This window comes from Fulmarus glacialis, unplaced genomic scaffold (assembly GCF_000690835.1).
Source record: "Fulmarus glacialis isolate BGI_N327 unplaced genomic scaffold, ASM69083v1 scaffold41668, whole genome shotgun sequence".
In the NCBI taxonomy this organism is placed as follows: domain Eukaryota; kingdom Metazoa; phylum Chordata; class Aves; order Procellariiformes; family Procellariidae; genus Fulmarus; species Fulmarus glacialis.
This window is the reverse complement of record NW_009229636.1, coordinates 2956-30837: the sequence shown is the minus strand read 5'-3', so window position 1 is coordinate 30837 and position 27882 is coordinate 2956. Positions and strand designations below refer to the sequence as shown.

Sequence of the window (27882 nt, the reverse complement as noted above, 5' to 3'; positions counted from 1 at the left end):
ATAAAAATGTTTTCTGTAGCATTTTGCATATACCAAAGCTTCTAGGCAGGCTTGTTGTATGGGTTCTCAGATCTTTGGAAACACCTGTACAGAATAAGGGGTGGATAATCAACAAGTAGAGTCTTAGCTTCTGAGTACTACTGGCCTATTGATAAAATGCCACACAGCTTCTAAACTCCAAAAGAGCAGCGCTCCAGAGACTCTCTGCTGTAATTTAGCAGTGGCCCAGGACCATATCAACCTATCTCCAGAGCACCAAAGCCTGTCTGCTGCAGGGGTTCCGCCTCCCTCAACAGAGTGCCAGTCAGTGCTGCTGTTCCCTTCCAAGATTAACCCAGATGCCAGGTGACTGCAGTATGAAAACACTGGTCATAACATGCAGTCTAAAGAAATGTAATAGACTTGATCTAGTGTTCCCTCTCATGTTGAAAGACATTTCAGTTTTGACTGTAAAATTTGACAGCTTGGCCATTATTTTTACAAAAAGAAAGCGAAGCACAACAAAACACCTCTCTGCCCATTAAAATTAATACAGTTTCTTGTGTATTCCTAGAGAAATCTGTCAAATTCACTGCAAAACGAATTCGTTAAAATCGGATATCCTTCACTCACTTATCAGTGTGTCAAATAGCAATTAGTTCTCTTCATCTCCGTTTTCTCCCTCCTCTCCTTTAAGATACACCTGCAGAAGATGATCCGTCTCCCTGTGCCCCCCAGTCTGCGCATGGGCGGCAGTGTCAGAACGGCACGGAGTGCAAGGCAGGCTGGGAGGGTCCTAAGCACGGCATTACGAACTTTGACAATTTTGCTTTTGCCATGCTGACGGTGTTTCAGTGCATCACGATGGAGGGCTGGACAGATGTACTGTACTGGGTACGTATCCGAAAATGATAAGCTGAAAGGCCTGCTCATCTGCTCCGGCTATGTTGAAACCTTTGGGGCTTTAGCTTTCCTGCTTGTTCTATATAATGAAGGCATGGTTGCTAGCACAGAGCTTTAATTAACTCAGAATATTAGTGGGTAAAACAGGAGGGTTTATCTGGTGCAGTTAAATCAAATGTAAATGTTGACTTTCCATCGATATTTTAATGTTGAAAGATGGCATGTGGCTTATTGGTTTGAAGATTTGCAATGTACCTTTGTTGAGCAGAATGTCTTTAACCCTCTCTGCAGGAGTGAAATCTCTCGTACGTCTCCAGATTACTGATGTAGAAGTATTTGTGACAGATAACTGTGTGCTCTACCCGTGGCATTAATGTTACAAAGGCTCACTGATCAGCTCGTAGGTTTTATAAGAAAGGCCTCACAAATCCCTTTTCGTGCCAGCACTACTCCTGATTAAGACTTTTATCATAATAGTACTAGAATAAATTCTTGTAACTCTAATATTGATATCGATCATGGTTACATGTTTAGCCGAAACATGATATTATCTTTAATCTAAATGCAGTCTCATCTTGTCCTTTACCCTAATTCTGGAAGTTTCAATAGCTTTAGTTTCTACCTTGTAATTCCTAATGTGTTGGGAAATTCAGTGGCAATACAATTATACTGTAGGAGTTAAAATCAGATTTAGCCTTCACCTGTAAACCAGATATAAACATGTTTCTGGATTCAGGTCTTGCCATCAACTTTTGCAACAATATGTCATGGTCCGGGAATTTAATCCACACACAGCTCAGTCCCGTCTGTATAAGGCTAACCCAGACTCCAACTAACTTTGAGGACTGGCATATTATGACACCTCGTTCTCCAAGATGGTAGGATATGCTACAATGCATGATGGAATTTAACTCAAGAAGACTCAAAGCACACAAAAGGATAACCTGGACTGAGGCAGCTTGCACTGTTAATAAACATCAGCTTCTATCTTAAACATGAGCCTGAAGCTGCCTTCTACCCACCAGTGAGTTAACGTTTACAAGATTTCCCTTTGAAGATTTAGCTTATCTGCAATAGATATTCTCTATGTGGAACAGCTAGCAGTTGTCTCTTTATCCTCGTAAATTTAAATTAGAATTGTGACTCTAGCTTCCTTCTAATGCCCGAGATAAAGGGCAGAGATCAAACCACAAGGGGAGTCTGTGTCTCAGGGCACAAAACTTGCCTTTACTTGAAAAGAGGGTATAGATTAATAAAATAATGAAGAAGAACAGAAGTTAAGTCAGAAAAGGAACTGGGCAAAACTACTCCACTGCTCAACTGTGGCTATACATAATATACTTGTCTTTTTATCACATTTAGCTCACATTCCTCCAGTCTGTGTGTGATTGAGAGAATCTATAGGTGGTTCAGGGGAAATAAGAGAGAGTAAAAGATACCAGAAAAAAAACATGAAAATAGCTTTGGCAGTGTATACCATTTAGTATTGTGAAACCTATCCACAAGTTACCATAATTTTCTCCAAAGGCACGTGTTATAAAAGACCCTGCCAATCCCCACACTTTTGGGTCCATGCGTCATTTGCATGACTGGATGTGAATCATTCAGAACTCAGTTATCCGTTACCTAATAACAGGAGCCAAAAGCATATACTCACTGCTAAATGATTTTCTACCATGACTGCTGCAGATGGTCTGATTTTTTTATGGCATCCCTGCAGCAACCTGGATTCTAGCTGTTAGCTTTTGCTTGGTATTCAGCCAGCTTTCTTCACTTATTTCCTGAGCTGTTCTTTTTCCTTTAGAGACAGTATGGTGAATTGAGACCTGAGATTAATACAGATTGATGTTTATTATTTTTAGGGGCATCCATATAGTTAGCCATTTAGATTATGATTTTGATAGAATGCTTGCTTTGGAAACAAAGGTATTTGTTATTGTCAGTTCCCAGACAATTGTCAATTCCTAGAGAAGGCTACAAAAGATAAGAGCTGCAGATAAAATTTCAGTAATTGAGGAGGAGGAAATTCAGTTTGTAAAGAAAAAAACGTATCACCTATGTTTAAAGGTCGTGAAATACAAAGTTTGAATAAATACCTGAACACCTGAGGTGACAGACATACTTGGTTAAGCTGCTGTAAACAATCCGAAGAGTATTATTGTCCCATATGACTTTTTGCTTCTTTGCGTTATATTGACAAAATGGATAGAAGCCAGCACTGATCAGCGTTTGCCATATGGTAGAGAAAGTATCTGAGATGCGATGGGTATTTCCTTCTGCAGAGCGGTCTGTGCTACTCTGGGGGCAGTTGTTGATTGGGCAATTACCACAGGGCACACTATGAAGAGCATTGTGGCTTTAATATTTATATGTAGAAACAGTCTCTAAACATTCTCACTGTAATTTCATATGTGGGTGTTTCAAACCATATCTACTGTGGTTTATACAGTAAGTTTTATAGTCCATGCGAAGGGCATTCCAGCTTAAGCTAGCCAGATCAAAAGGAAGAGTATTTCTGGATAGTAAAGAATAGAAAAGATGCAAATTTCAATTTCTGAGAGTGAAGGAAGAATTTTAGGAAGTGGGGTAGGATATAAATAAATATTTTAAACTTCCTGTGAGCCACTGTTTCTTTAGTGAAGTCTGACTCAAACATAACTCCACTCCCTGACCTTTGTCTTTTCAGCCAAGGAAGGGTGGACTTGTCATAGACAACCCATTGGGGGCTGCATCTCCACAAGAGTGCAGAGATAGGAAGCTATTCTCTTCTCAAGTAGATAACATTTTGAAAGATCTCCTGGATCCACAGTGAGGTCATGGAAATTAAAATCTGCTTTTTTTAGGAAATAAATCTGCACAGTTAATTAAATTAGAAATCCAGACTTAAAGATCTTCTCTTTCCAACTACATCCTGAGATAGAGCATTGGTTGTCCTTTTTACACTGAAAGGAAAGTACAGATTAAAGAATAGTATAAGAAAATGTTGTCTGCAAATCAGACAATTTTGCAGCAGAAAATTTTAGGTGATGATTTTCAGAAGTCATTGCTTAAACTTCATGATGTAAGCTAATGGGTTAATATTAAAAGTGCTGAGCATTCAAAGTTCAAGCACACTGTTAGGTTCTTAGCTCCTCTGCAATTCAGGGTAGATACCAAAGTTTGATTCTGGTCCTGCTGAGGTCAATGGCAAAATTCCAATTAATTTCAAAAGGTCAGGATCTCACCTTCTATTTTGTAAAATCTTGATCATGCTGTTGAGATTTTCCACATGCAGTCATGTGTACAACATGAGGACTTAGAGATGTCTAATCAGGTCCCTGGTGTCTGTTGTGATAATCTTCCAAGGACATACATGTGGATGCAGGGAGTTTTCTTTGCTCCCTCCTTAAATTTGAAAATAATAGCCTGACCTAAAACTCAGTAGAACAAGAGATAAAGCTCTGGGCTGAATTACTTAGCTGGAAATGTTTAGCCAATGGAGCAATTCCCTTGGTTTGAACTTTTCTATAAGTGTTTTTCAATTATATCTTCCTATTTTCTGAAAAATAGCTTTTGAAAGGTACCTAGATCTCTGCATTCCTCTCAGTGGGAATGGAGGGAGCTTAGCACATTTCAGCATGTTGCCCTGAAAAATAAACTAGTAATTTCATGGAACCTATGTCTGTCTTGTGCCACACTTTGCAAGGTTAAACCTGCATGTTTGAAACTTAGAAAGCTGTACGACCTTCCACAAGCCCTGGAATCCTAATCCACCTAGTAGCTCTTCAAATTTTACCTTCAGTTTCCTGCTTCCTTCTTCATGCTTCCCCTCATGCCTCCTTCAGCTTTTCACATCTGTAGTGAAGCCTGTCTCCTCTCTTATGGAGTACTATTTCCCAGCCTGTGATCCACATCCTCACGAAAAGATAATCAGAGACAGGAAAGCAATAAACTTTTATTCCCTAGAAGGACTTCACATCAATAAGATCGATACACTTTCCGATCTCCTCTCTCGCTCAGCAGATAAGACTTGTGAGTAGATTGGTTTCTTTTGAAATGTAAAAGAAAAATGTTAGGGAAAACAGTTTGACACTGCTATAGTGGCAGGTAAGGTAATTACTTATAAGGAGCCAAATTTTTAATGTAAAATAACTATATTGGACAGGGGGAAAATCTGTGCAAAACAACTTTGTTGACTCGTCACTGAAGAATTGATCTTTGTTGAAGGGAGCAGTAAGTGTTCATAGGAGCACACCTCCTATAATGCCTCAGTCTTACAAGGTTTACTTTGTCCCAGTATAACTGCCAGGTGGCTTTGTCTCACATGCAGTCAGTTCATAGAATCATTTGAGTTGACAGGCACTTCTTACCATATGTCACATCATAATTTTTCTGATGCATTGCAGAAATATTGAGCTTACTGTTCTCAAAATTCTTCTTAATGTATGATTAGCCAGCATTAGCAGCTAGCTCCCTTGTGCAGGCACCAAGACCCATTTCTGAAGACCCCTCAGTCTTGGGAACTTCCAGCAGCAGTTGCAAATCCAAATGTTACAAATTGAGTCATTTGGTATTTTGTAATCAGTCTCTGCTGCAGTCCGTTATTTCTTATTGTCTTGTTGACTAAGGACAAAAATTAATCCCTGTGCCGTTTGTAACATCCTGTTTAAGTATTTGTAGGCATTTGTTTTCTTCCCTTAATCTTTTTCTAATCTGAGCAGATTCAGTTCTTTCAACTTTCCCTAATGGGGCTTCTTTTTAATTATTTTTAATCAGTTTGTTACTGTCCTTCAGGGGAAGCTTCGCTTCCAAGTTAAATACAATTCGGACAGTGCCCTGTCTCTAGAAAGGCTTTCAACTTTGTGTGAAATCTGCTTTCTGCAGCTGGAGCCCTGTGACACTGCATGCAAAACTTCCCACTGCAGCCTCAGTTTTATGTGCCTGGTCTCTCCACTCCCCTGCATCTAAGCAATCGTGTATATAAATGAAAACAGAGTGCAGAGCAAGTGCAAAATGCAATCATACATTGTTGCATTGGGCTATCCATACTGCTGGGTAGTGGAGAACCTGGCCCTGAGATGTTCTCTGTACAGCTCGCCCATTACAGCTTGAATTCTACTTGACCTGCTTGATGATTATTAATAATGAGCAGCCTTGAACCTGCCATCATTTTTGGAGTATTGGTTTTGTACCATGTCATTTGGACAACACTTCAGAATACTTGGTTGAGTCTCTAAAAATAACATGCAGTGCCTCCAGGGACAGTTTACCTCAAGGATCTAACTGTAAACTAAAGAGTGTGGTATTATTCTAGATGGACCAAAGCCAGGTCTGGATGAGATCCAGGGCACTAACCTGTCCCTGGAAGAGATGCCTGAACTGGCACATGATAAATTGACTCCCTGAAATTTATCTGAACAATCCTTGATAGGCTTGCCCAGCCCTTAGGCAAGAAAACATTTTAGTACTCTGAAACAGCGCAGTAGAGCTACCACAATGTGGTGAGAGCCACATGTAGTGAGGTTGAATCAGTGGAAACATTCAGAAGCTTCACATCCCCAAGGACAGCATTAGACTAGCATATATAGATGCAGTGGGTTAAACAGGCTGTCCTGGAAGATCCTTCCATCTCTGAATCTGTGAGATCATACTTCCAAGAGTCACTAAATGAGCTTGAAACTGGAGCTCACAGTCACCCTTACAATTCCCATCATGAAATAAATGAAAAGAACTGGGCAACAGATATAATTTACTTTTCTGACAGCATTGACATATCTTGTGAGCTTTTCTTATCCCCCCACAGCCTGTTGCAGCCAATGAGGAAGATGTTGTGAGGAATACAGAGATATTGCCACAAAGTGGAAGACATTAAACGCAGAGCTGCAACCCCCAATTTTCACCAGCTGTGTTTTTCCTTCTAACCCTTTATTCTTGCAGCACTTAGGCTTGAATTAGTAAGGCTTTCCACACAAGAGAATGATCTGATTCTAAGAATATATCTGTCTACATGTTTCCATGGTGTTTATTCCCCATCCACCCCCACCCCTCCAAGAAAATGTTGGGCTTTTATTGTTGGGGGGTTGAGGGTTTTTAATCATCTTTTTGGCAGGGTTTTGCATGGATGTGAAAAATTTGCAAAGAATAAGCACGCAAGCATGAGCAACCCATCTCTGTGACTGCAGAGGTTATTTCACCTCCATCTGCTGTAACAGTGGTGGGTAAGGGGAGAGGGCCCATAGTTCAGAGCACCGAAGGGCCACAGCATTAATGCACTGAAAAAGCAGTGTCCACACCTAATTTGCATAAATGCTGACCTAAATCTGTTTTCCTTTTTCTCATGAACAACTGCACGTGCCACTGTCACGGTTGCCTGTACTGCTGCCTTGAAAGCGAGTAACAGCAGTGACTTGCTAGTTGCCACCTGCCACAAAAACCTGCCACTGAACATTTGTTCAATGCAAAATAGGCACTTACTGTGTGAAACGAAGTTTTCATGGGCCCTTCAGACCTCAACTTTGGACCTCTCAGCCCTCTTCCTCTATATGGAAAGAAACTTTCCATTAAAAATAAGATTCTTTGGGTTGGTTATGGGGAGGTGTTAGTGGAGACCCTCTGCCCAGCGCTCCTGTGTGGGAAGGACCTCTTTAATAGGCCTGTCTTTCTGTTGCCCTTTCTCTTTTTTTCTTCTTTTGTTCTTCTTTAGGCTTTTTCCTAATTGCTGCTGTCTAATCACCACAGAGACCTTTCTTATCTTTAATTTTTTATACCAAAGCTATAAAATTAAGAGCTAAGCTACTGGGACACTTCTATATGGCTTATTATTTTGAGTGCCTCTGTTTGTAGGTGCACTGCTTGGGCCCTACTACCAGTTTTTCAAGAACTGATGATCATTGCCTTCTGAAACAATCATCTTTAGAGTTGTTAAGTTTGGACCCATATCCACTAGACAGATTCACAAATAACGGACTTTGGTTCATTATCTAGACCCTGGGAAAGAAAAAGACCGGGGAATATGCCCAAGGTCAGAACACAAGTGGTGGCTCTAGAACTGACTATTTATAAAACTCATGTTTATTTTGAGATTAATTTGTTTTAACATCTTGTTTTCAAGACAAAGGGCAATACAACTAATCCCTCACCAATCTTACTGTGAGTAATAAGTCTTTCCAGCCTGCAAAGAGAATTGGTCCACTAATATTGGCTTTATTCATTGATTTCAGTGGGATTTCTGCCTGAGCAGGATTGGAGGGCTCAGTATGATGGGTGGTCGTGCCATCGTGAGCGTATAGTTTAGCTGTGTCCATGGCCTCCTCTAGAGCTGTCTCCTTCTAACTCCAATCCTCTGAACTGCACCCAAATTGGAGGCCTAAAAGCAATATTGGGCACATCTCCCTAAAGATGCAAAGTGACCAGAAGTAGAAAATGAAGCTTTTAGGACTCAGTCAGAGGAATATTTACCACAGAATATCCACACTGTGGATTTTTAAAGCATATCTAGAAGAAATCAGTCCTACACATCGTGCTGATCTTGCCTATTTGGTGCTGCTGGTAAGACTTACAAGAAAAAGAGAAGGGGCAGTCTTGTCTGCCTATAATGCAGTTGCACCTCATTCAGGCTCTTTCATAGTAGTTTCCCCAGTGAACTTCTAGCACTTATACAATATCTGGGAGTGGCTAGTGTGCCTGTAAGATGAATGTTTATTAGCTGTGTGCTATGAGTTCTAGATATTGTACATTTTATTTGAGACTTTTGGGTGTGATTTCACAACTGAAAGTGGGATTCATCATCTAAAATGTATTACGGATTTATAGGAATATCATAGATCGGGAACTGGCTACAAAGGAAACTGGGATATACTGATCAAGTGCAAAAAAAGAATCGACAGTCATGCCTCCACTTAGTAAAGAAGGTAGTGATTATCTACAGCTTACAGTACTGTTTTTCATTATCTTTATTTTTAAGGACTTAATTGACTATGTAAATCTATGAACAGTATGTGCTTGTGTATTCCTGTGCATGCAGCAATCAGTGCTGTTCTGATATACTTGCGGTAGAATTTGCTATCAGTCTGCACTGAGATAAATAGAAGCAGTTATAAAACAGCAGTACAGTAAAACAGGCAGAACATCCTTTCTGGATAATCAGCTGTGCAAATGTAAATACAAAATAAACAGAGACAGGAAGGGAAAGCCCAGAATTCTAAGATGAAGTGAAGTCTTTAGATTTGGAAACCCACCATCCTAGGGAGTATTTTCATGCTTGACATCAGCACTTTATTCTTTCATTTTGACTTTCCAAAGCCTTTAAAAGATGAAAGGTTTTTGAATAACTGAGCAGCAATAAGAGATGGAACTGCTGCAGTAGCTGTAATGAAAGAACCATCAGCCCTGTGGCTAAATAGCCTTTGGGCTTTTGGAAGACTTTTTCAAAGATCAACCTTTTCCTTTTAAAGGGGAAAAAAAGCTATACACACTTACATGGGAACAAGGCAACTCACACGGGCTCTATGACTTCTGACTCTGGAGGCCTGAATTCAAATCCTGATTAAATCACACAAGTCCGAATAATTTTTGGAGGTCACTACATGGCATTTCTGCAAATTGCAAATTCATCCAACAAGCTAACTCACTCATGTAATCGGTCACATGAGAGAACGGAGAGCCTTAATGGCTGCTGTTACCCGTATAGGGACCTGAGTTTGACAGAACACTGCAGATGGATCAATGACACGAATCTCCTCTAAGTAGATCTACTGTTCAGGAACCAAGAAGAGTAGTTTAATAAGGAGACACAAGTAATGTCACTATTGATGTTAGCTGTTGAGTAGGGAAGAGGTAGGGAAAATGGTCTGTCAGCCATCTATATCAACAAGCAGAATGGATCAAGAGCAAGGGCTTGGCATACGAGACTCCAGGGTATGTTTGTGGAAAGTCCTGAAGACCTGCTCAGTCTGGACCTAGTGTCTTTAAGAGCTCTGCCTGGGTCGGTGTATGGCCTGTTCTTTCCCAGCTGGTCTGTATGACGCAGTCAGCCTCAATGCAGACAGAGAGTGAGCCATCACCGAAGAAAAAAAAAAAAACACCAAACTTTTGAAGGAATAGAGGGAATTATTTACATCCTCAAAGTGCAACAGTTCCAGCACACTCTAGAATGTGAGTTGCTTTATCACTTGGCAATAAATGAATTTCAATATTTCACTTTTGGGTAACATGTTCTATGCTAAACTGAATTGAAATACATTTAATTATTTTTTTTTCTCTTTTACATATTAAACCTGGAGAAAGAGAGTAAGGTGGCAAAGCAGGAGGCTTATTGGAGCTCAGAATTTGTCTTTGATGTAAGGAATTCTCACTGTGTAATAATGTTTTCAGTGGGAATTCAGAATCCCTGTATTGCCAAACATGCTGCAGAGGTACATAGCCCTCTCCAGTTTTCACAGAGAAATAGAGAAGTCCCACAAGAAAGCACAAAGAGTACAGGTGGGATGGGAGCTGGTAGCTTCCTGATTATTTCTTTTTTCCCTCCCCTAGTATAGTTGACTATAGGAATTTCCCAGTGGTACTTGCACTAGCAAAATTTTATACGCTGAGATTTTGTCAGCAAAATCCACTTTTCAGATAGTTGGTTTGCCATGGTAATCCATGTCCCTTTGGAACATTACTAGTGCTGATAAATGTTGCAACTTTGTGAAAACAAAACCCAGTAACACTGCTGTTTTCTTTAAGTCAAGGGAGAGCCTAACTTTTTTTTCCTCTATTAAATGAAAAGTGTGAAGTCAAATGCCAGTGGCCTTTGCCATCAGCTGAAGTTGTACAGTAAACTTACGTGAAGGCCATTTAAAATTGTGGATTTAATTAAGACAGTAGTAAACACACCCAAGTCAATATTGCCCCACTACCTCTCCAGCAAACACAAACTACTGTGCTGTAGAAGTATGGGAGCAGTAAGCATTTTCAACAGAAATAGCTTGCAGTGGAAAAACAGTTCAGCTCAATCATTGTGTGCCACAGACACGTTGACCTGGTGGTATTTGAATGCAAGTTTTAATTCTCTTCCCACTCTCAGACAGAGACCTTATATTTCCCATAATAGCTCCGTCTGTTAAAGAACAGCTGACTGCAAAAACCTATGTGCACCCAAACTGAAAACGGCTGAAATATGAAGATAGAACTTTACTAAAGAGTGAAATAATGTTGTGGAGTCCAGTGGTTATATTCTGGCGGCTAAAAAACACAGTGGAAGGACTCAGTGTCAGCATACAGTATCAGTAATCCGGGGCTGGGTCGTTGAAAGTTGGGATTTTTTATATGTGTCTCAGACTTTATACAGTCTTTCCCAGATGAGAAAGAGTGCATATCCTTGAAAAGGTGGGGCCAGTATTTAATGAGCGATGAAAATATGGCTCAGTGCTGTCATAAAGAAATAAGCTTGGCAAATTCTACTGGTAGCAATGCACTTCCTGCATATTGTATGCAACAAAAAGCAAATACAGTTTGCTTCACATCTTTTGTGTGTTCTTCATGGGATGGAGTTCATATAACAGCAAAATGGCATTCCACTGTGATTGTATAATTTCAGAGAAGCTCAAACAGCTATTTTACAAGTTTTCACTTTGCCATCAAGCAGCTGACATGGTTATCAGGCAGTGCTTCTAGATCTCCGCTCTAGCCTTGTTCTTGCACAGGCTGCAGCAGCCTGGTAGGGCTCTTCTGCAGGACTCTTGCCTTTACACAGTCTCCCCAAGAAGTTCAAGCCAGTCAAGGTGTATCTTTTGTGGGAGTGTGTGCTCTCATGACTCTGAAGTTCAGCCCAGCACTGCTTTCACTTGTCTTCTCTATAGTGCTGTGTGGGAAGCTTGGTCAGTTCTGGAGAATTCACCCCCTTGTCAGGGAGATCAGGCAGCATAGCAATGAACTATAGCTATACCCAAAGGTTTTCTAAAATAAACCGGAATTACAGTTCACCTGGATCAGAGCAGGTGCACTTGGGCGAGGACATCTACAGCAGATTCAACATAGTCTTTGTTAACAGGGGTGAAAAAGCAATCTCTGCAGACTCCATCTTCTCAGATCTGTCTGCCCCCTTCCCCTTCTGGACTCATCTTCCATTGCTGTAGTTTCTTTGACTCTTTCTCAAGGGTCTCCTGTTGCAAATTAACCTCTTCCCTTGATGTTTCTGTTGTCTTCATAGAGGCAGTCCTTTCTCAGTTAATGGCTCTATTTAGGTCCTGCAGAGAGTTGCCAATATTTCTAGCTGAGACTGGAATTTTAATTTGCTCTTTCCATCGCTACAGAACATACAGAACAACTGGGGAACCAAGGTACACAGAGGAATCTTATTATTCTTCCCACTGCCCCGTGTATGATGAATCTTGCCTACATTATTTGGTTTTATCCTAGTGACTGTATAGCAGAATAACCTGTCTGGAGCATTCTCTGCCCTGTTTCATGATCCCTGAGCACTTGTCTTCATCCAGCTCTGTCTTGCCTTTCTCCTGAAGACACTCTGAAAAAGGGTTATAGATGTCTACGCGTACATATAGAATGCACATACGGAATTTGTAAAATTCCATAATTGAGGTAACACAGTAAGGAAAACCTTAAAAATAAGTGCTTGGAGAGAACAACTGAGCTTGAAATTTGCCTTCTCCTTCAGTACTTCAAAATAAAAGAAATGTGATTGTCAAAACAAATAATTTTTAACAGGAGCAACTGATCAAGTGCTGCAACTTCCTTTGAGTGTCATCAGTTCAGACTGAAGCTGGGTTGAACTCTCCAGTCTCTGCTTTGCATCCATCTGATAGTGCCAGCTATAAAATGCGGAGTATTTCAGAACAGTCATAAGGAGCAACTGTGGCTTGGAGTCCCTTTAAGACTATTAGGATGTTGATGCTTAGAAAGAAATTCTACCCAGAATAAGAGCAAAGGCATCTGGAGTCCTTTGCTTATATTTTAAGCCGCTCAGAATCAATTTTATTCCATTGTTCCTAAGTCCATAAAAGTAAGTCTAGTTTATTTTAGTTTTTATATTTTTGCTTATTACCAGGTTTTTTACCTCTATCTCTGTCCTTTTGCCTTGAGTCAGCTCTGAAACCTTAAATTCCCACTCCTTGTCACCTGTCTTAAAGACTCAAGAAGGCTGAAAGAGTATTTCAGGTTGACAAGATAAATGATAATACTTCTCATGATGCACTAGGATGTCTAGACCGAAATGCTTAAATCTTTCTGTCACTTTTTAGTCACTATGTACTTAAACTTCTAATTTTTCCCAGGAAATTTCAGAAAATGAGCTCCTTATGTATTTCTCCCAATCCTGTGCCCCATCCCATTCAAACAAAGCACTTAGGCATATCAGTTCATTTCTGTTGTTAACAATAATATTGACCATTGACTTCAATTGAATTATTCATATGACTTAAATTATGCACATACATGAGTACTGGATTAAAAACTAACCAAGCAAAGACAACTAATTAGATTTTAAATATTTTTAATATTGAAGGATCTGCAAGGTGGAATCTTCATCCTTAGGATAATAATGCACTAAGTCTAAATCCAGCTTTAAGGATATGTGATGGGTAATAGGAAATATGATCCGTTTCTTGCTCCTTCTGTGAATGGTGAAGTCAGACGGATACATGCTGTGTATAGGCTTACTTGAAGCGTATGTGGAGACCAGCCAGAAATTTCTCAAATAAAAATGTGCTTTTTTCATGTCTTTATTGACATGATATGCAGCAGCCTCACACCATTCAGGCTCCAAACAAATCAGCAGATTCAGGATGTGTATGATTTCAGTGCTAAAGAAGCAATCCCATAGTTTGCCCCACAGGTTGGAAAAAGTGCTTATGGAGCCTAACATACATAGAAAGTCAATTTTAGTACTGTGTCCCTTTCTACTGTACCTTTAGTTCTCTGTCACCTCACTGAAATCTTTCTGGGGCTTCTTTTAAGCATTTATAGTTTTGTGAAAATGTTAGAAATTGTGAATAACAATGAGTAATTTCCTGGTTAAAAACAATATGAAGAGCAGTGGGGCTTACAATAAGTTGCAAAATGCATAATTAACATATTTATCACAAGTATTACATGAAAAAAACAGTATAACATAAGGAGCGTACTGTTTAGCGATCAGAGAAAAATACAATGTGCAGAATTTGTTACCAGAGCTAACCAACCATACTGAATTTTTGCATACTTAGGGGTTGGTTTATTTGTGTCACAGTCTCAATAGTCACAGTCTGATTACCTACCTACAAGTTATTTAAGAGCATGACCACTAAAGAGACAGTTGTCAGATGTGTTAGATCTCTAAGGAGAAGAAGTTGAGAGAAAGAAAGGAGTCAAACCTTCACATCACAAGTCCTCTGCCTGCTCTGACTACTAGCAAGAGCTTTCAAGGCAAAGACTGCAAGTACTGCAGAGCCAAGGTGTTCTTAAGCCCAAAACAGCTCTGCAGTCGAGAAGTTAACCAGAAGAGAGTGATTCAATGAACAAATAGTTTCTTTTTTGTTTGCAGAGCAGCCTCAAAAATCATGCTATCACCAGTTACAGTTGTTAGTTGGATGTTCTTAGGAACTGCCAGCAATATGCTTTTTCTCATTTGGGTTGAATATTTTGTTCCTCTGCTATTTCTGCTGATGTAATATATCTAGCATGAGGAAAGGTAGAAAAATGAATCTTTCAAAGTTTTTCTTCTTCACTGGACAAATTTATCTGGACGCTTTCTGGGAAATTCACCCCACCTTAGTAGGGTGCTCCCAGTATTCTCCAATTTTATATCATTATAAGAAAGATTTGGTTTCAACTAAAGATCTTGCTGCTGGCCATAACCATTACATTTGGCTAGATCATTTCCTGTGGCAGTGAATTCCACAGATAGGCTATATAAAATAACATTTCTACACAAAATTTCCAAATTTACTGCCCTTTAATTTTCTTGAGTACTCTACTCCTCTTGATTAACGTTACTCTGTGACAGGTTATACACTTCATTATAGAATACTTGAAGCACTTGACTTGTATTTTAAAAAGGCTATCATAACATTCTATAGTAATTAGAAATCAATTAGCAATTTATTCAAGAAATAGAAGCCTAGCCTTGGTGTGCTAGCTAACTTACTTTCCATTAAGCTGCAGCTCTCCAGTATTGTGCACTGAACAAGACAGACTTCATTTTTTATTTCAGCTTGCCGCTTTCCAGTGACAGCTGCCCTTGTATGATGGATTAAACTTTTCCTGTAACTTTCAGTTATTTTTGAAAGACGTTTGGCACAAATTGTCAGGGTGTGGGTGTGTGAATTGTAAAGTCAGCAGAATTTAGTGAATGGTGTCTACCCCTCCCATTAAGTGACTGAAAGACCTCCATGCTTGCTGATGCCTAACCATTATGTTAATAGATAATATGCCTCTAACGTTATCTTTGAACTATGATGCCTGTGTAATGATTAAGATACTTGCAAATGTGCCAGACTATTATCCCTGGGGAAAAAAAAAATCTCTAAACAAGTAAAGCATGCATATCTCCTGTGGCTTTACCAATGTGTCTTCACCTATGTCTTCTGAAGAACCAAAAGACATAGGCACAAAGGTCTATTTACAGAGATAAATAGACTTAAACTGTTGGTTGTAATTGTGATCAGCAAACTACAGAATTAAAAATCCTGATGCTAATTCTAGGATATTATTTGTATCATTGAGAGAAAAGCCTTCAACTGGATGTTGAAATGCTATAGTCATGATAGCAGTTAAGTATGTTTGGCAAAGGAAGAGCTCTTCCCCAGCACACAAGATCCATCAGACATCAAATATGCTGAAATACCCTCTTTTTGTTGTGATGCTGAGTGGTTTCTTTGGCAGTACCCAGTCAGGCAAGGTAGTATCCCACTTTGCAGATTGGAAAGCTGAAGCATAGTGAGCCAAAATGATGTCCCCATGGTGCCAGAGAGGATATGTAGCAAATCATGAGAAGGAATCCAAGATCCCTATCTCTGAGGTCTCTGAGAGATGATGCATTAATGTTAAGAAATGTACCAACTTTCTCACTGTTGAGAGTAGTGAGATGTGAGTGTTGAGATGTGAGCTGTGAAAGGTCCGGCAGTTTGACTCAGAAAGCGGAATTATTTCTATAAATGACAATTTGCAGATTCCCACCAATGCTGTGCTTCCAGCTGACCTAACAATTGTCCTATACGTGCTTAAGTTGACATCAGGTTGCAATCACCTTGACTACTGTAGCTGGAATATTATAAGACAGACCTACAGTGGCTGATAGTCTTTGTTCGGAACTGTAAATTTAGAAGATGATCCACCTTTTCTGTTGAGATGCATATGGTTAATCGTAAACAGTCAGGGAGAAGTGGTGCACTCAGTGACCAGAGAGCTGAACTGTGTATCATGAGTTGTTTTGTCTGTCCTAGAGAGGAACCTATAACTGAACCCTTTTCTGTTCACTGTAGACAACAGTACAAAATACATTTTGCAGACCTCGTTTTCTGCACTCAGGAGTGTGCAAATGGTAACACTCCTTCTGATCTTGTCATGACCCTCTGCAGCTTCTCCACTTCAATAGCATAATTAGGAAAAATCAGCTCTACCGCCTAAGTTACGCTTGTAGCGAAAGCCTCCAGCTGCAGTCAACAGGACATATGTATGCATACACACGTGATTAATAGCTACACATTTGCAGAATGATGATAAGTTTCCAGGAAGCTATTTCAAACACAGGTGCAAGGTTTTTAATGATAACTGTATGGGAGCATTGTTCAGTTGAGGACGATCCATCCTGGACTTCTAGGATACTTCCATTTTGGAGGAAGCATTTCCAGATATTTGGAAGGATACAATCTTAGCCAAGAATTCAATGTTTCTTAAATGTTGATATGTTGCTGTTACTGTTTTGAGTAAGTCTATTTCTTTTTTTTCCCCAACCTCTGCCAAACAGCCTGTGTCTCTGCATTTCTCCTGCAGATGTTTTTCAAGAGCAAATAGTAAGCTCACAATGTACTGTCTCCTTATCAAAGGATTTTTTTAACATAATTTACCAAATACCTAATGTTATATCAACATATAATATGCATTCCTGTCACCTGTGGCTGAGTCCCACAATGTAAGGAATAATCTCACCTTCTACTAAACAAAATGAGACATGAGAGCACCAAACACAGGGAGTCCAGCAACAGAGAGACAGTAAGTGCTCAGCTGTCTGCCAAATACTGATGGTTTCTCCATGCTTGAGAAGCTGTCACTGTCTCTGCCTCTCAGCTTCTCTGTTACATATATGACTGGGCAATAAAAAGAAGATGAAAAGCTGACCTCCTAAATGTTCTGTCTGAGAAGTCTCAAATGCTCTGCTGTACCAGAATGCAGGTCTATTTTTTGGGACTAATTTGAGCTGATGCTAGCTGGTACAATCACTATGCAATCATGCAGGCATTGGGAATAGCCAGAGTACACTATACTCTGGTTATATACTTTACTAGGCCACGATGGAAGCTTCTTGCCATCTGGAAATTTCTTCATGCCAGAGTAGTACAAAAGGACAGGCATCTGAATTCTGTACCTGGCACCCTGGCATTTGCTATTTAGGATTCACTTGTACCGCAGCTTTGAGAAGTTCTACTTTTCTAGCTGACTTTCCTGGCTGATGAAAAAAACCTGTTGAAGATAAATACAATACAGCTGAAACTTTTATCACCATCTATCATAATTAGAGGGAAGTCGAGTCATCATTGTGCCTGTACTGGTGAATTCTTATAGCAGTTTTTCAAAGTCATCCATACTTATTGTTTGTGTAGATTGCTTTATATAAATAGCGGCGTTCTTTGTAGAAGAGAGAGGATGCTAAGTCTCATTTCTTTACTTAATTCCAGCTTGGATAGTTAGGTTTTGCCTGCCTGATTTCTCCACTGTGATTTCAGGTGAATATTTGCTTCCATCTTTATATACCATGATGTTTTGTTCTCTTTAAAGCAGTGATGTGTTTTACACCAGAGGTGTCTACAATTTGGTCATGTAAGATGAAATGTGGCTTGCAAACATAAAGAATAACTAATATTATTTATAAACCAACTGAACAATTCTACAAAAGTATTCAAAGGGAAACTGGATAATATGCTTAAGGAATGTTAGAGGGACTCCTGGATTCCTGAAGAGAGTTGTTCAGGTATTCTCTTCTAACTACCAAACGTGTTAATCCTGTGAGGAAGAAGCTAATGAACTGTTTTCACAGAGGCAGATTTTGAGCTTATTTTTTAATGAGTCTACTTCAGTTCAGTCGCAGCTGAAGGAGCCTTGAGATAGAGTTCTGGATCGGCCCATTGACTGTGGGCTATTGCCAGACAAGGACTTTAGTGACTGTACTTGGAAAGAAAAAATGGATAATGGACTTCCATCCACAAAGAACTGATTATATTAGTGTTACTCTCCTGCCTTGTCTTACTGAAGGTCTGAAATTCCTTTCCTGAGTTGTTATGAATCTTGAGTCAGATCGCCTCCCCTGAAGTGTGTCTCAGTGTCCATGTATGGAAGAATATTTCTTCTGTGATCACAACAAATGCTTAGGTTGCAAAGGAGAGAGCATTTTCCTGGGAGGAGAGGACAACATACGATAAAATTCTCAAAAGCATGGAAAACAAAGGAACCTAGGCTGCTTTATGCCTTTAGGTACTTTCAAGTCTGCAATTTACGATCATAAATCATTTTAGTGCTCCTGAAAATGTTAACCACCATCTGTTTCTTTAATGATGCTATGTCTGGCTCAGGAGATAAGTGTTTATGAAAAGTAAAGAAGAAGGGACTCTGATATTTTTGATACCATCATGAAAGTGAGATTTTATTAAACATCCAAGCAACTTTCCAAAATTTTGAACTTTGAAGGAGATTTCAAGATAAAATGGTGTTATGTACTAGAAGCTTTTAGAATATATACAATATCTTATTATGTGCTAGAGTTGCTCTACACATAATACAGGTTCTGGTGCTAAAACAATAGTCTGCCTGCTTCATTTGCAGATTCTTATGGTGTGAAAGCCAGACCTATGCTCATGTCATTCAGTTTACAGTCTCAAAGTCTCTGAGTACTCAGTTGTGTAGGAATCACATTTTGAAGGAGAGATTCATCCTTCAAGGATAGAAAGGAAGTTTGTGAGAAAGCTTTAGAAAACACTTGACAAGGTCAGAACATGGCAGGCCTTGAAAGCGCATTCCTCAAAAGCATACAGCTACTGCCCTCACTGTGGTAAACTGTGAAGATTACTAGAGCATTGCCAGGGAAAGATCAGTATTTGCCCATAGTTACCGCATGCTTCTCTCCGAGGTATGTGTACCTGTGCTGCGGATGGGAAGTAAATGTGATCTGATGACACGCTCTGGCAATGCTTAGCAAAAACTAGCAATATTTTCACTGGCAGCAGAGTCATACGTATGTGGAGTGGTTAGAATAGAAGTTTAGAAGTCATCGGATGGACCCTTGTGGTGCTGTGAGTAAACTCCAGAAAGTGACAGCCCGCAAAGAAGTGCTAGCCTGGCACATGGTTATATCTCGACCTATATTAATCACTGCCTGTAAGGAAACAGCTAAAGGAAAAAAAGCAATCAAACGAGCAGTCACATCAGAAAGAACATACAGAAACTTTTGCTATGATTATGTGTAAATGAACCACAGGCTCTGTTTACAAACCTTTCCATCTGTTCCTTTGCCTAATCATTTCTGCTTTCCCTCTCTGTCTTCTAACTTTCCTTCGTCTTTCCAGATGCAGGACGCTATGGGCTATGAGTTACCATGGGTGTATTTTGTCAGTCTGGTCATCTTTGGATCCTTTTTCGTTCTAAATCTGGTTCTTGGTGTGTTGAGCGGGTAAGCTGACAGTTTTGGTGTCCTTTTTCCAATGCTACAGGGCAAGACTCCATAATAAGGGTTCTTCCCTGTCACCAGGATTCTTTCAGAGGGATTAAAAATCTGAATCCAAGGAAGCTTCACATCAGCTCTCAAACATTTTAACAAAATGTTAAAACATTGCAAATAACAATACAGGTAACAAAAAGAGGTGTTATTCACTGACAAAGAAATTCAACCTCAGGGCATTCAAAATCGCTAATGTTAACCTGTCATAAATTTACAAAAAACTGGCTATTGAAAATCTTACTGCTGGTGACTTGGGATCTCTTTGGCTGGAGCCTTGCAGCGCTCAGAATCTGAGCTTGTCTCACTAATTATCATTCCACTCTTCCAGGTCAATGATGCCATAGGAAGGGACTGGCCCTGGATCTATTTTGTTACACTAATCATCATAGGGTCATTTTTTGTACTTAACTTGGTTCTCGGTGTACTTAGCGGGTAAGCAGTACCAGGAAAATGTTTTATTATTGTTTATTTTTAAAATTTGTATTTCTATTCCTACTCTCTGGTTACCAAAACAACGGGCAGTGGCAGGTTGATTTCAGGAACCTTAATAGAAGGCCTAGGCTATTGCTGTGCCAGTAGCAAAATATGGCATTCCTAATGGCATGGAAGGAGTCTTTTGACTAAATCAAAGGAATACAAGACAACTCTTTGCCTGTAACCTGTTCCTCTACCTAAAATCTCTACCTGTACTCTGTGGGAAGAGGACAACACTATGCTCCCCTGTGGGCAAAGCATATTGTTCACCATAGAAGAAGGGGATTATAGTAAAATCTCTGGAAGAGTCAGTGGGACTGAAGGAGGAATGAGAGCATGAGACAAATCCCTTCACATTTGTGGGAAGAGATTCCTGCTAAATTATGTCTTCTCACATGAGAAATTTTCACATTGCTTAGTATCTCTAAAGCACAGCCTAATGGGAGACTATTTTCCCTGGAGAGTGTCTTGGGCACGTTTCTTCTTCAATAAGCACATCTTCTCCGTTGCGAAGATTACAAGCCTAGCATGACGCAGGGAGAAAAGATCATTTCCCTCCGACCTTTTCTAAGGGTGAACAGAGAAGCAGGAGAATTCCTTCTAGTGTTTAAGCATCCCTAAGACATCTAGACATTTAGCTGTATTTCAGTTCTGCAGTATAACCCTCACTGCAAAGCATCATTTTAGTAGCTTTGATTAAAAACAATTGATATTGTCCCCAGTAGCTAAAAACTTTACTGCCCCTGGGGAGCCACATAATTAGAGGAATCAAGCCAGCAAACATTCCTCGCAAGATTTTTAAAAAAAGTTCTCCTAGAATTAGGCTTCTAATTCCATATTTGGGCACGTGTGGGTGCCTACAGCCATTCTATGTACATGGATAAATATGGTATGAGGACTTTTGTGTATCCTCTTTTTCTTTGTTTCTAACATCCTGCCTTCTTTAATGAGCTCTAAATGAATTTAGTCAGAGCCTGTACCTGTTGCCTGAGTGGGCAGCCCTGAAGTCCCCTGCCTTTTAATCATAAGAGAGGGAAAATGATCTCTGAGCAGGAGAGAGGACTTGATGTCTCACAGAAGTTATGTCCTCAGTACTTGGGCCAACAGTGTAGGAAGGGGCAGTAGTAGGACTGGAGAAGAAGATCCACCATTGGCCATCCTGCAAAGAGACAGGTAATAGCAGATCTACAGGAGGAGTTACTACTATCTTCATTACTCCATTGAAGGAGACATGCAGCTAAGACAGCTGCTGCAAAGAGAAGGGTTTCCAGGCACTAACTGGAGAAGGAAAAAATCCCCAGTAATGAAGTGTGAGGCAATAGTCTGTGTTTGGATATCTGGAGAGTGATACTCTGGGTACAATTTTAAAACGTAAGGTCCTCATTTCTCCAGGTGGATACTCTGATCAGCAGGTAAGGATGTCAGCAGTAGTGGAGGATGATGACCAGCTGACAGAGGGAAAGTGATCTGTTGTATCAGAGGTGCACTCAAGGACCATATAAGATAGTGGTTAAAGATTATATAGTATCTGATTGAATAAACAGTGCCTGTGAGCCCAGTCCTGAGGAGTGCATACTGTTGAAGCAGTGCTGATTCAATTTACCCACACTTGGATTTGTGTCTGTACATAATTAAAAATTGAATTTCCTTTCTTTTTCATTTTTCAACTCAAGAAAGTGTTTTGGGTCCTAGATCTTCCACCTCCTGACATACTGCAGCTAGACCACCACAGCTAGTGGTAAGAGGTGGAAACAGTCTGTAGAGAGAACTGAAATCAAAGATGAAATTCACCTTGTTTAAGCTGTGAGTCACTCTTTCTGGCTGTATTCACAGTGTTATGACAGCTGCACTGTTTCTGCAAAATTTTTCCCAACTGGAGAAAAGTAAAAAGAAACTTAAGAATTTGCATCCATGAAGAAACACAGAAATGATGGGAGAAATGTTCCAAATTTTTTTTGGGCTAAATAAGCAGTTCTTAAACAATTAACTTTCTAAAGCCGTTCTAAATTCTGCTGAGTTGCAAAGTGTTTTCATTTTGCAGATTCAGCTTTTTTTTAGAGACTTGCTGTTGGTATTCGTCTGATCTATGTAGATGATCCACCTGTCTGTACTATGTAGATACAAAGCAGCATTCCTGGGCATCTTTGTACAACCATTCTGGGCATCTCTGATTTCTTCCCATTTATTTATTTCAGGAACTTCACCAAGCATGTCATGTAGGTAGACTTCGTCAATGACAGATTAGCTTAGTTTTTTTAATCACTTCTGAATACGTAAGTGTAATTAATTGTACCACAAAGACACTTCAGTTGCACCTGCAAAATCAAATGCTGAGTTCTGCTCTGCCTGAAGAGCTCATTTGTAATTTGTTTTTCCTCAGGTATGTCATCCATTTATAGTCCTTCTGGTGAATTTACTAGTCACATGCTAAGCTAAATAGTATGACAGAGCATTCATGTGTAGAGCTATAATCCTCTTCCTGTCTTGACTGAGCACAGCATAAAATTCATGTATGCCAAAGGAAATATCCATCAGCAGATCACACAGTAGATCTCCTGAAGCCCAGGGGAAAGGATTCCACATCATTGCTGTGAGCAGTGAAGTCTCTCTTAGAGGTCTCTTGAGATCAGAGATGTTCACATCTGTATTATCTGTTTCAGTCAGTTAGTGAGGAAAAAAAAAAAGCAGTGTGGGTTCAACTTTCACGCCTGCGTGCCGAAGCATATAGATTCACATTTCTTTTATATTTTGCCTAGCAGTGACCCAAATCCCACCACACAGGCCAAACAAGCAGTTGCCTAGGGCAAATGGAGGGCAGGTGAACACCTTTTTCTTCTGCTTTGAGAGGATCCTGGAAAACCCAGTTGGCTGCTTTTGATGCTCTTGCTGCCAAGGAAGAGGTCAGAGTAAATAGGAGGCTGGCTACAGTTGTAGCTCCTCCTGGAGCAGTTTTTGTGACTTTTCAGGACTTTTTCCTAGTCTTCTGTCCCCTCTTCCAACCCTTCCCATTCCTTCGTGTACTTGTCACGGTGAATGAGGTTTGAAGCCTTGTGCTGCACTTTTAGTAGTAAGCAAGAGTTTTGAACTACTAGAATTCTGCTGTTTTGCTCACTTTCCATCACTCCTCTGAATGTGAGAAATCATATTGAGATCAGATATAGACAAGTATTACCTATATTCCATCAACAGGATGGGCACGAGAAACTTTCTTCTGGAACAGCACAGGATACAGAGCTGGGTGTTTATATTTATGATCTTGACCCACTCTAACCTCACACAGAGAAAACATCTCCCCAGAATATTCTGCTTTTTGGTATTGCCATTGGCAGACATATCTTATAATTTTCTGGGAGAAGCAAAGGAAAATGTCGCAAACTGAGTTCTGGTAAAAACAACCATATTCACTGACTCTTAAACTGATATTCTTTTGTTCACTGACAAGGGACACGATGCTTGGTAATTGTGCAAGCCTTTGTCAACCTTACCCTGACATGATATTGCAATCTTTTTTGAGAAGGCTACCTCCAGACTCAAGATGGCAGTTCCATCAGAAAGCTTATTTGGTCCTTGGCTTCCCTGCTGGAACTGCAAACAGTGACCATTTATTGCCAACTGCGATGGTGGCAGAGGTCATGTGCACACCTGCCTGCAATAGGAACTGGACTGAGGTCACCAACTCATTTCACATGGGATGGTGTCATGGTTTAACCCCAGCCAGCAACTGAGCACCACACAGCCGCTCGCTCACTCCCCCTCCCTGGTGGGATGGGGGAGAGAATCAGAAGGGTAAAAGTGAGAAAACTCGTGGGTTGAGATAAAGACAGTTTTATAGGTAAAGCAAAAGTCACGCACGCAAGCAATACAAACAAGGAATTCATTCACTAGTTCCCATGGGCAGGCAGGTGTTCAGCCATCCCCAGGACAGCAGGGCTCCATCATATGTAATAGTTCCTTGGGAAGACAAACGCCATCACTCTGAACGTCTCCCCTTCCTCCTTCTTCCCCCAGCTTTACATGCTGAGCATGACGTCATATGGTATGGAATATCCCTCTGGTCAGTTGGGGTCAGCTGTCCCAGCTGTGTCCCCTCCCAACCTCTTGTGCACCCCCAGCCTACTCGCTGGTGGGGTGGGGTGAGAAGCAGAAAAGGCTTTGACCCTGTGTAAGCACTGCTCAGCAGTTAGTAGAACACCCCTGTTTTCAGCAACACTGAAACAACAGTGAAACAACACTGTTTCCAGCACAAATCCAAAACATAGCCCCATACTAGCTACTATAAAGAAAATTAACTCTATCCCAGCCAAAACCAGCACAGATGGTAAATGACCACTGTAGTAATTCTTGATCGTGAACTACATTTGCCTGAGTACAGCCTGGCATTCCACATGTGAAGTGGTTTGAATTGCATTAGTAATTTCCTGAACCACCTGTTCTCAATGGTTTAATGTTAGTAAAGCATAGAAATTAAGATAATTTAAATAAGCTGTCTTCTTTGGACAGTCATCTGGAATGTGGAATATTATACATTGTACAAAGGAAAGAGACATGCAATTGCAGATCATTTAGACTAGGCAATCACAGTATTTTCAGTTGTGCCATTAAAAAGCTACGTAACAAATTCACTCCTATGCAGATAGTCAGCGTAAAGACATTGTGCTAAAGTCTCAGGCTGGTTTAGTCAGCTCTCCCCCAGTCCGAGTCCCATTTGAGAGAGGCAATAAGTGGGGACTGAAAAGACCCTAGTAGGCATGCAGCTTAGATGCATCTGATGTGAATGATCCATTTCAGTGTGCAGGAATTTCACTTTGTGTAAGCTGGGCTGTTTCATGATGTTTTAGAAACTTTGGTTTAGAAACTTTGGTTTCTAAACCAGCTCCTTGCAAGTTATACCCATGCAAATATTCTCACTTGGAGTTCAGGGCTCAGTCCCTTTCAAAATTTTACCCATTTGTTCTAGATTCTAAAAAACCAGCTTAGGAGCCAACTATTGAAATATTCGGATTTGATTTATCAAACAGGCTTAATAATATATAGCTTCATTCAGGGATTTTTTTTTTTTTCTTTGAGAGTTAGTTCATTAATTTGGACAAGACACTATGTGAGACCCAGAGGAAAAATGTTACTGAAGCAGAAAATATAACTAGTATTGATTGGATTTTTTTAAAATTCTTTGTACAGTTTTTATTATTGTTGTTGGGGGATTGTTTGTTTGGTTGGGTTTTTTACATTTTAAATAGCCAAATATTGCTCCCAGCATGAGAAAATTTGATTTTTCATTCTTGCCATGCTTGCAATAGCTGTTTCTGCCTTGTGGTTAGGTTTGGTCCCAAGGTTGACTGTGATCTACCTTCAGGCCTGAGACGCCTCCATTATCACAGTCCCATGGGATGGGCTGAACCCTCAGCAATGTGACAGGAGTGAAGATCACCCAAGCATACTTTGTCACGTACTTTGGCTTGAAATGAAGGTATGATCCTACTGTTGAAAGCCTGATCCAAAGCATGTGAAGTCAATGGAAATCTTCCAGTGGGTTTTGGACCAGACAGGAGGGAAGTACTTCACCATCACTGTTAGAAACTCACCTCAATCTCAGTTGGTTGAGGACACTTCACATGGCACTCATTAACATTTTTGGTAGGATTTTCATAATCCTAATATTATCCCACCAAAGTTAGTGTTAGGTTTCCTACTTGTTTTTGCAGGAGAAAAAGTAAGACAAATATTAGGTGGATTTTTTTTTTTTTTTTAAATCCACTTATTGCTGACAATCATCAGCAAGCGTAGTGGATAATGCATTGGAGAGAATGACTTTACCTCTCATTTCTAGACAGAAGGGCCATATATTATCTGCTGTGTGTGCCTTATGTAGTGGTCTGCTTCAGCAGATATAAGACTTAATGCTTAAGTGCTCTTGGTCCAGCACTTTTCACAATCGTTAAGCTTACTTTTCAAAATACAACCTTTACAACCTGGTTTAGAACCACAAGGGAGTCTCTAAATGGAGGTAGGTCAGCATTTCTAGAAAAAAAATAATGCAGTATAGGTGTCTCTGAAAGAGAGGAAAAAACAGCGCCACAGCCAAAAAGAAGGCAAAGTAAGCACCCAGGTTCATAATTAAGCAACATGAAATTCTTATTCCTATGCCCTATATTCCCAACAGTGGTCTTTCATAAAACTATCAGATGTCAACACTAGTTCACTTTCTGGCAGAATCTATTAGTTTTGTCCACCCATAATCTATCATGATTGCCTACCCAGCTTGAGATTTGAAAAATATATTTCATGACAAATAACAGCCCTGAATACTCAAAGGCTGCAGTAAAGCATTGAGGTCTGAAATTTCAAATATATTGTCTAGTACTGTGGGTGAAATTGCCCATAATTAGGTGTGTACAGAATTGTGAGTACCATTAATTACACTTACAATTAACCCAATTTAGTTGTGATTACACATATAATCTTAAGGACAAATTGAAACCTGACTAAAAATTAGAGCTGCCATCTCACTCTCCAGATGTCAGATTATTGTCAAACAGTTCATCATTTAATTAAATTAACCATTATTCATATAGATATTTATGGATAACCGTTGAAGAATATCAAGTGGTAAAGAATATTAGAAAGTGTATGGTATTGTACGTAAATGTTACATATGCATTTTATTTGAATTGTCAATCAAATGTTGAGAATGAAAGGATTAAAAAAGGTATTAATCTTTTCCTAAGCATTGGTAAAAACGTGGACACTCCAGCTGTTTTACATGTGTATCTAGCAAGGATAATCCATTCATGTGTCTATTTTGAAAGAATAGAGAAAGCTGGGTGTGTTACACAGGATGTGGAGACTTTCTAGTGGAAATCAATCTAACCCATTGTTTTTCAATCTCTTCCTTCCCTCCACCCATGTCCTGTCCCTCCCTCCCTCTTGCTAGGGAGTTTTCCAAAGAAAGAGAGAAGGCGAAGGCTCGGGGCGATTTCCAGAAGTTACGGGAAAAACAACAGCTAGAGGAGGATTTGAAGGGATACCTAGACTGGATAACTCAAGCGGAAGATATTGACCCAGAAAATGAAGATGAAGGCATGGATGAGGAGAAGCCTCGAAACAGTAAGCAATTTTCTTCTGTCTCTCTCTGTGCTTTTAGCAAGGGAGCACATGCCCACCTGCTCTAGTGCTGAGACTGCTGATAAGGAAGAACAAGTTCTTCCTGAGACTCTCACTATGCTTATACATTATTTCAGTTTAATTCCTGTAGGAAACTGTGGGAGGGAGAAATACGTGTACAAAAATTTATATTGTTCTGCGGATCCTCAGTTTCTTGTCTGTGATACTGATATAAGATCCTGATATTAAACAGAAGAAAGATCAATACTTGCTGGGATAAATTTTAAAATATACATCTGTCTCCTACTCATTTATTTAATTGCAGTTCAGTGTTGCAGGCTGTTGACACGTGGTTAATTACTTTGAAAGCAAAGGTTTCTAGGCAAAGCAGTGCTACAGTATGGGAGAAGGGCCAAATCAGCCCTGTTGTACATTAAGTGGGCCATCTGTAACTCTGTTGAAATCAGTGGAATTGTGTTTGCTTTTGTGTGACTAGAATTAAGCTCTCAGACGTTTCTTGTAAGGGAATTATCTCTTACTCT

The 27882-nt window shown here is 39.9% G+C and overlaps 1 protein-coding gene across 1 annotated transcript; it reads left to right on the top strand.

Annotated features, from left to right (window-relative positions):
• Positions 1 to 676: 676 nt before the first annotated feature.
• On the top strand, positions 677 to 27343 carry LOC104081258 (voltage-dependent L-type calcium channel subunit alpha-1C-like; the record flags this gene model as incomplete). Its single annotated transcript, XM_009583924.1, has 3 exons — positions 677 to 873; positions 19614 to 19717; positions 27171 to 27343. Coding segments are annotated over 3 exons (474 nt in total), but the record flags the coding sequence as incomplete, so codon positions are not given.
• Positions 27344 to 27882: the final 539 nt, after the last annotated feature.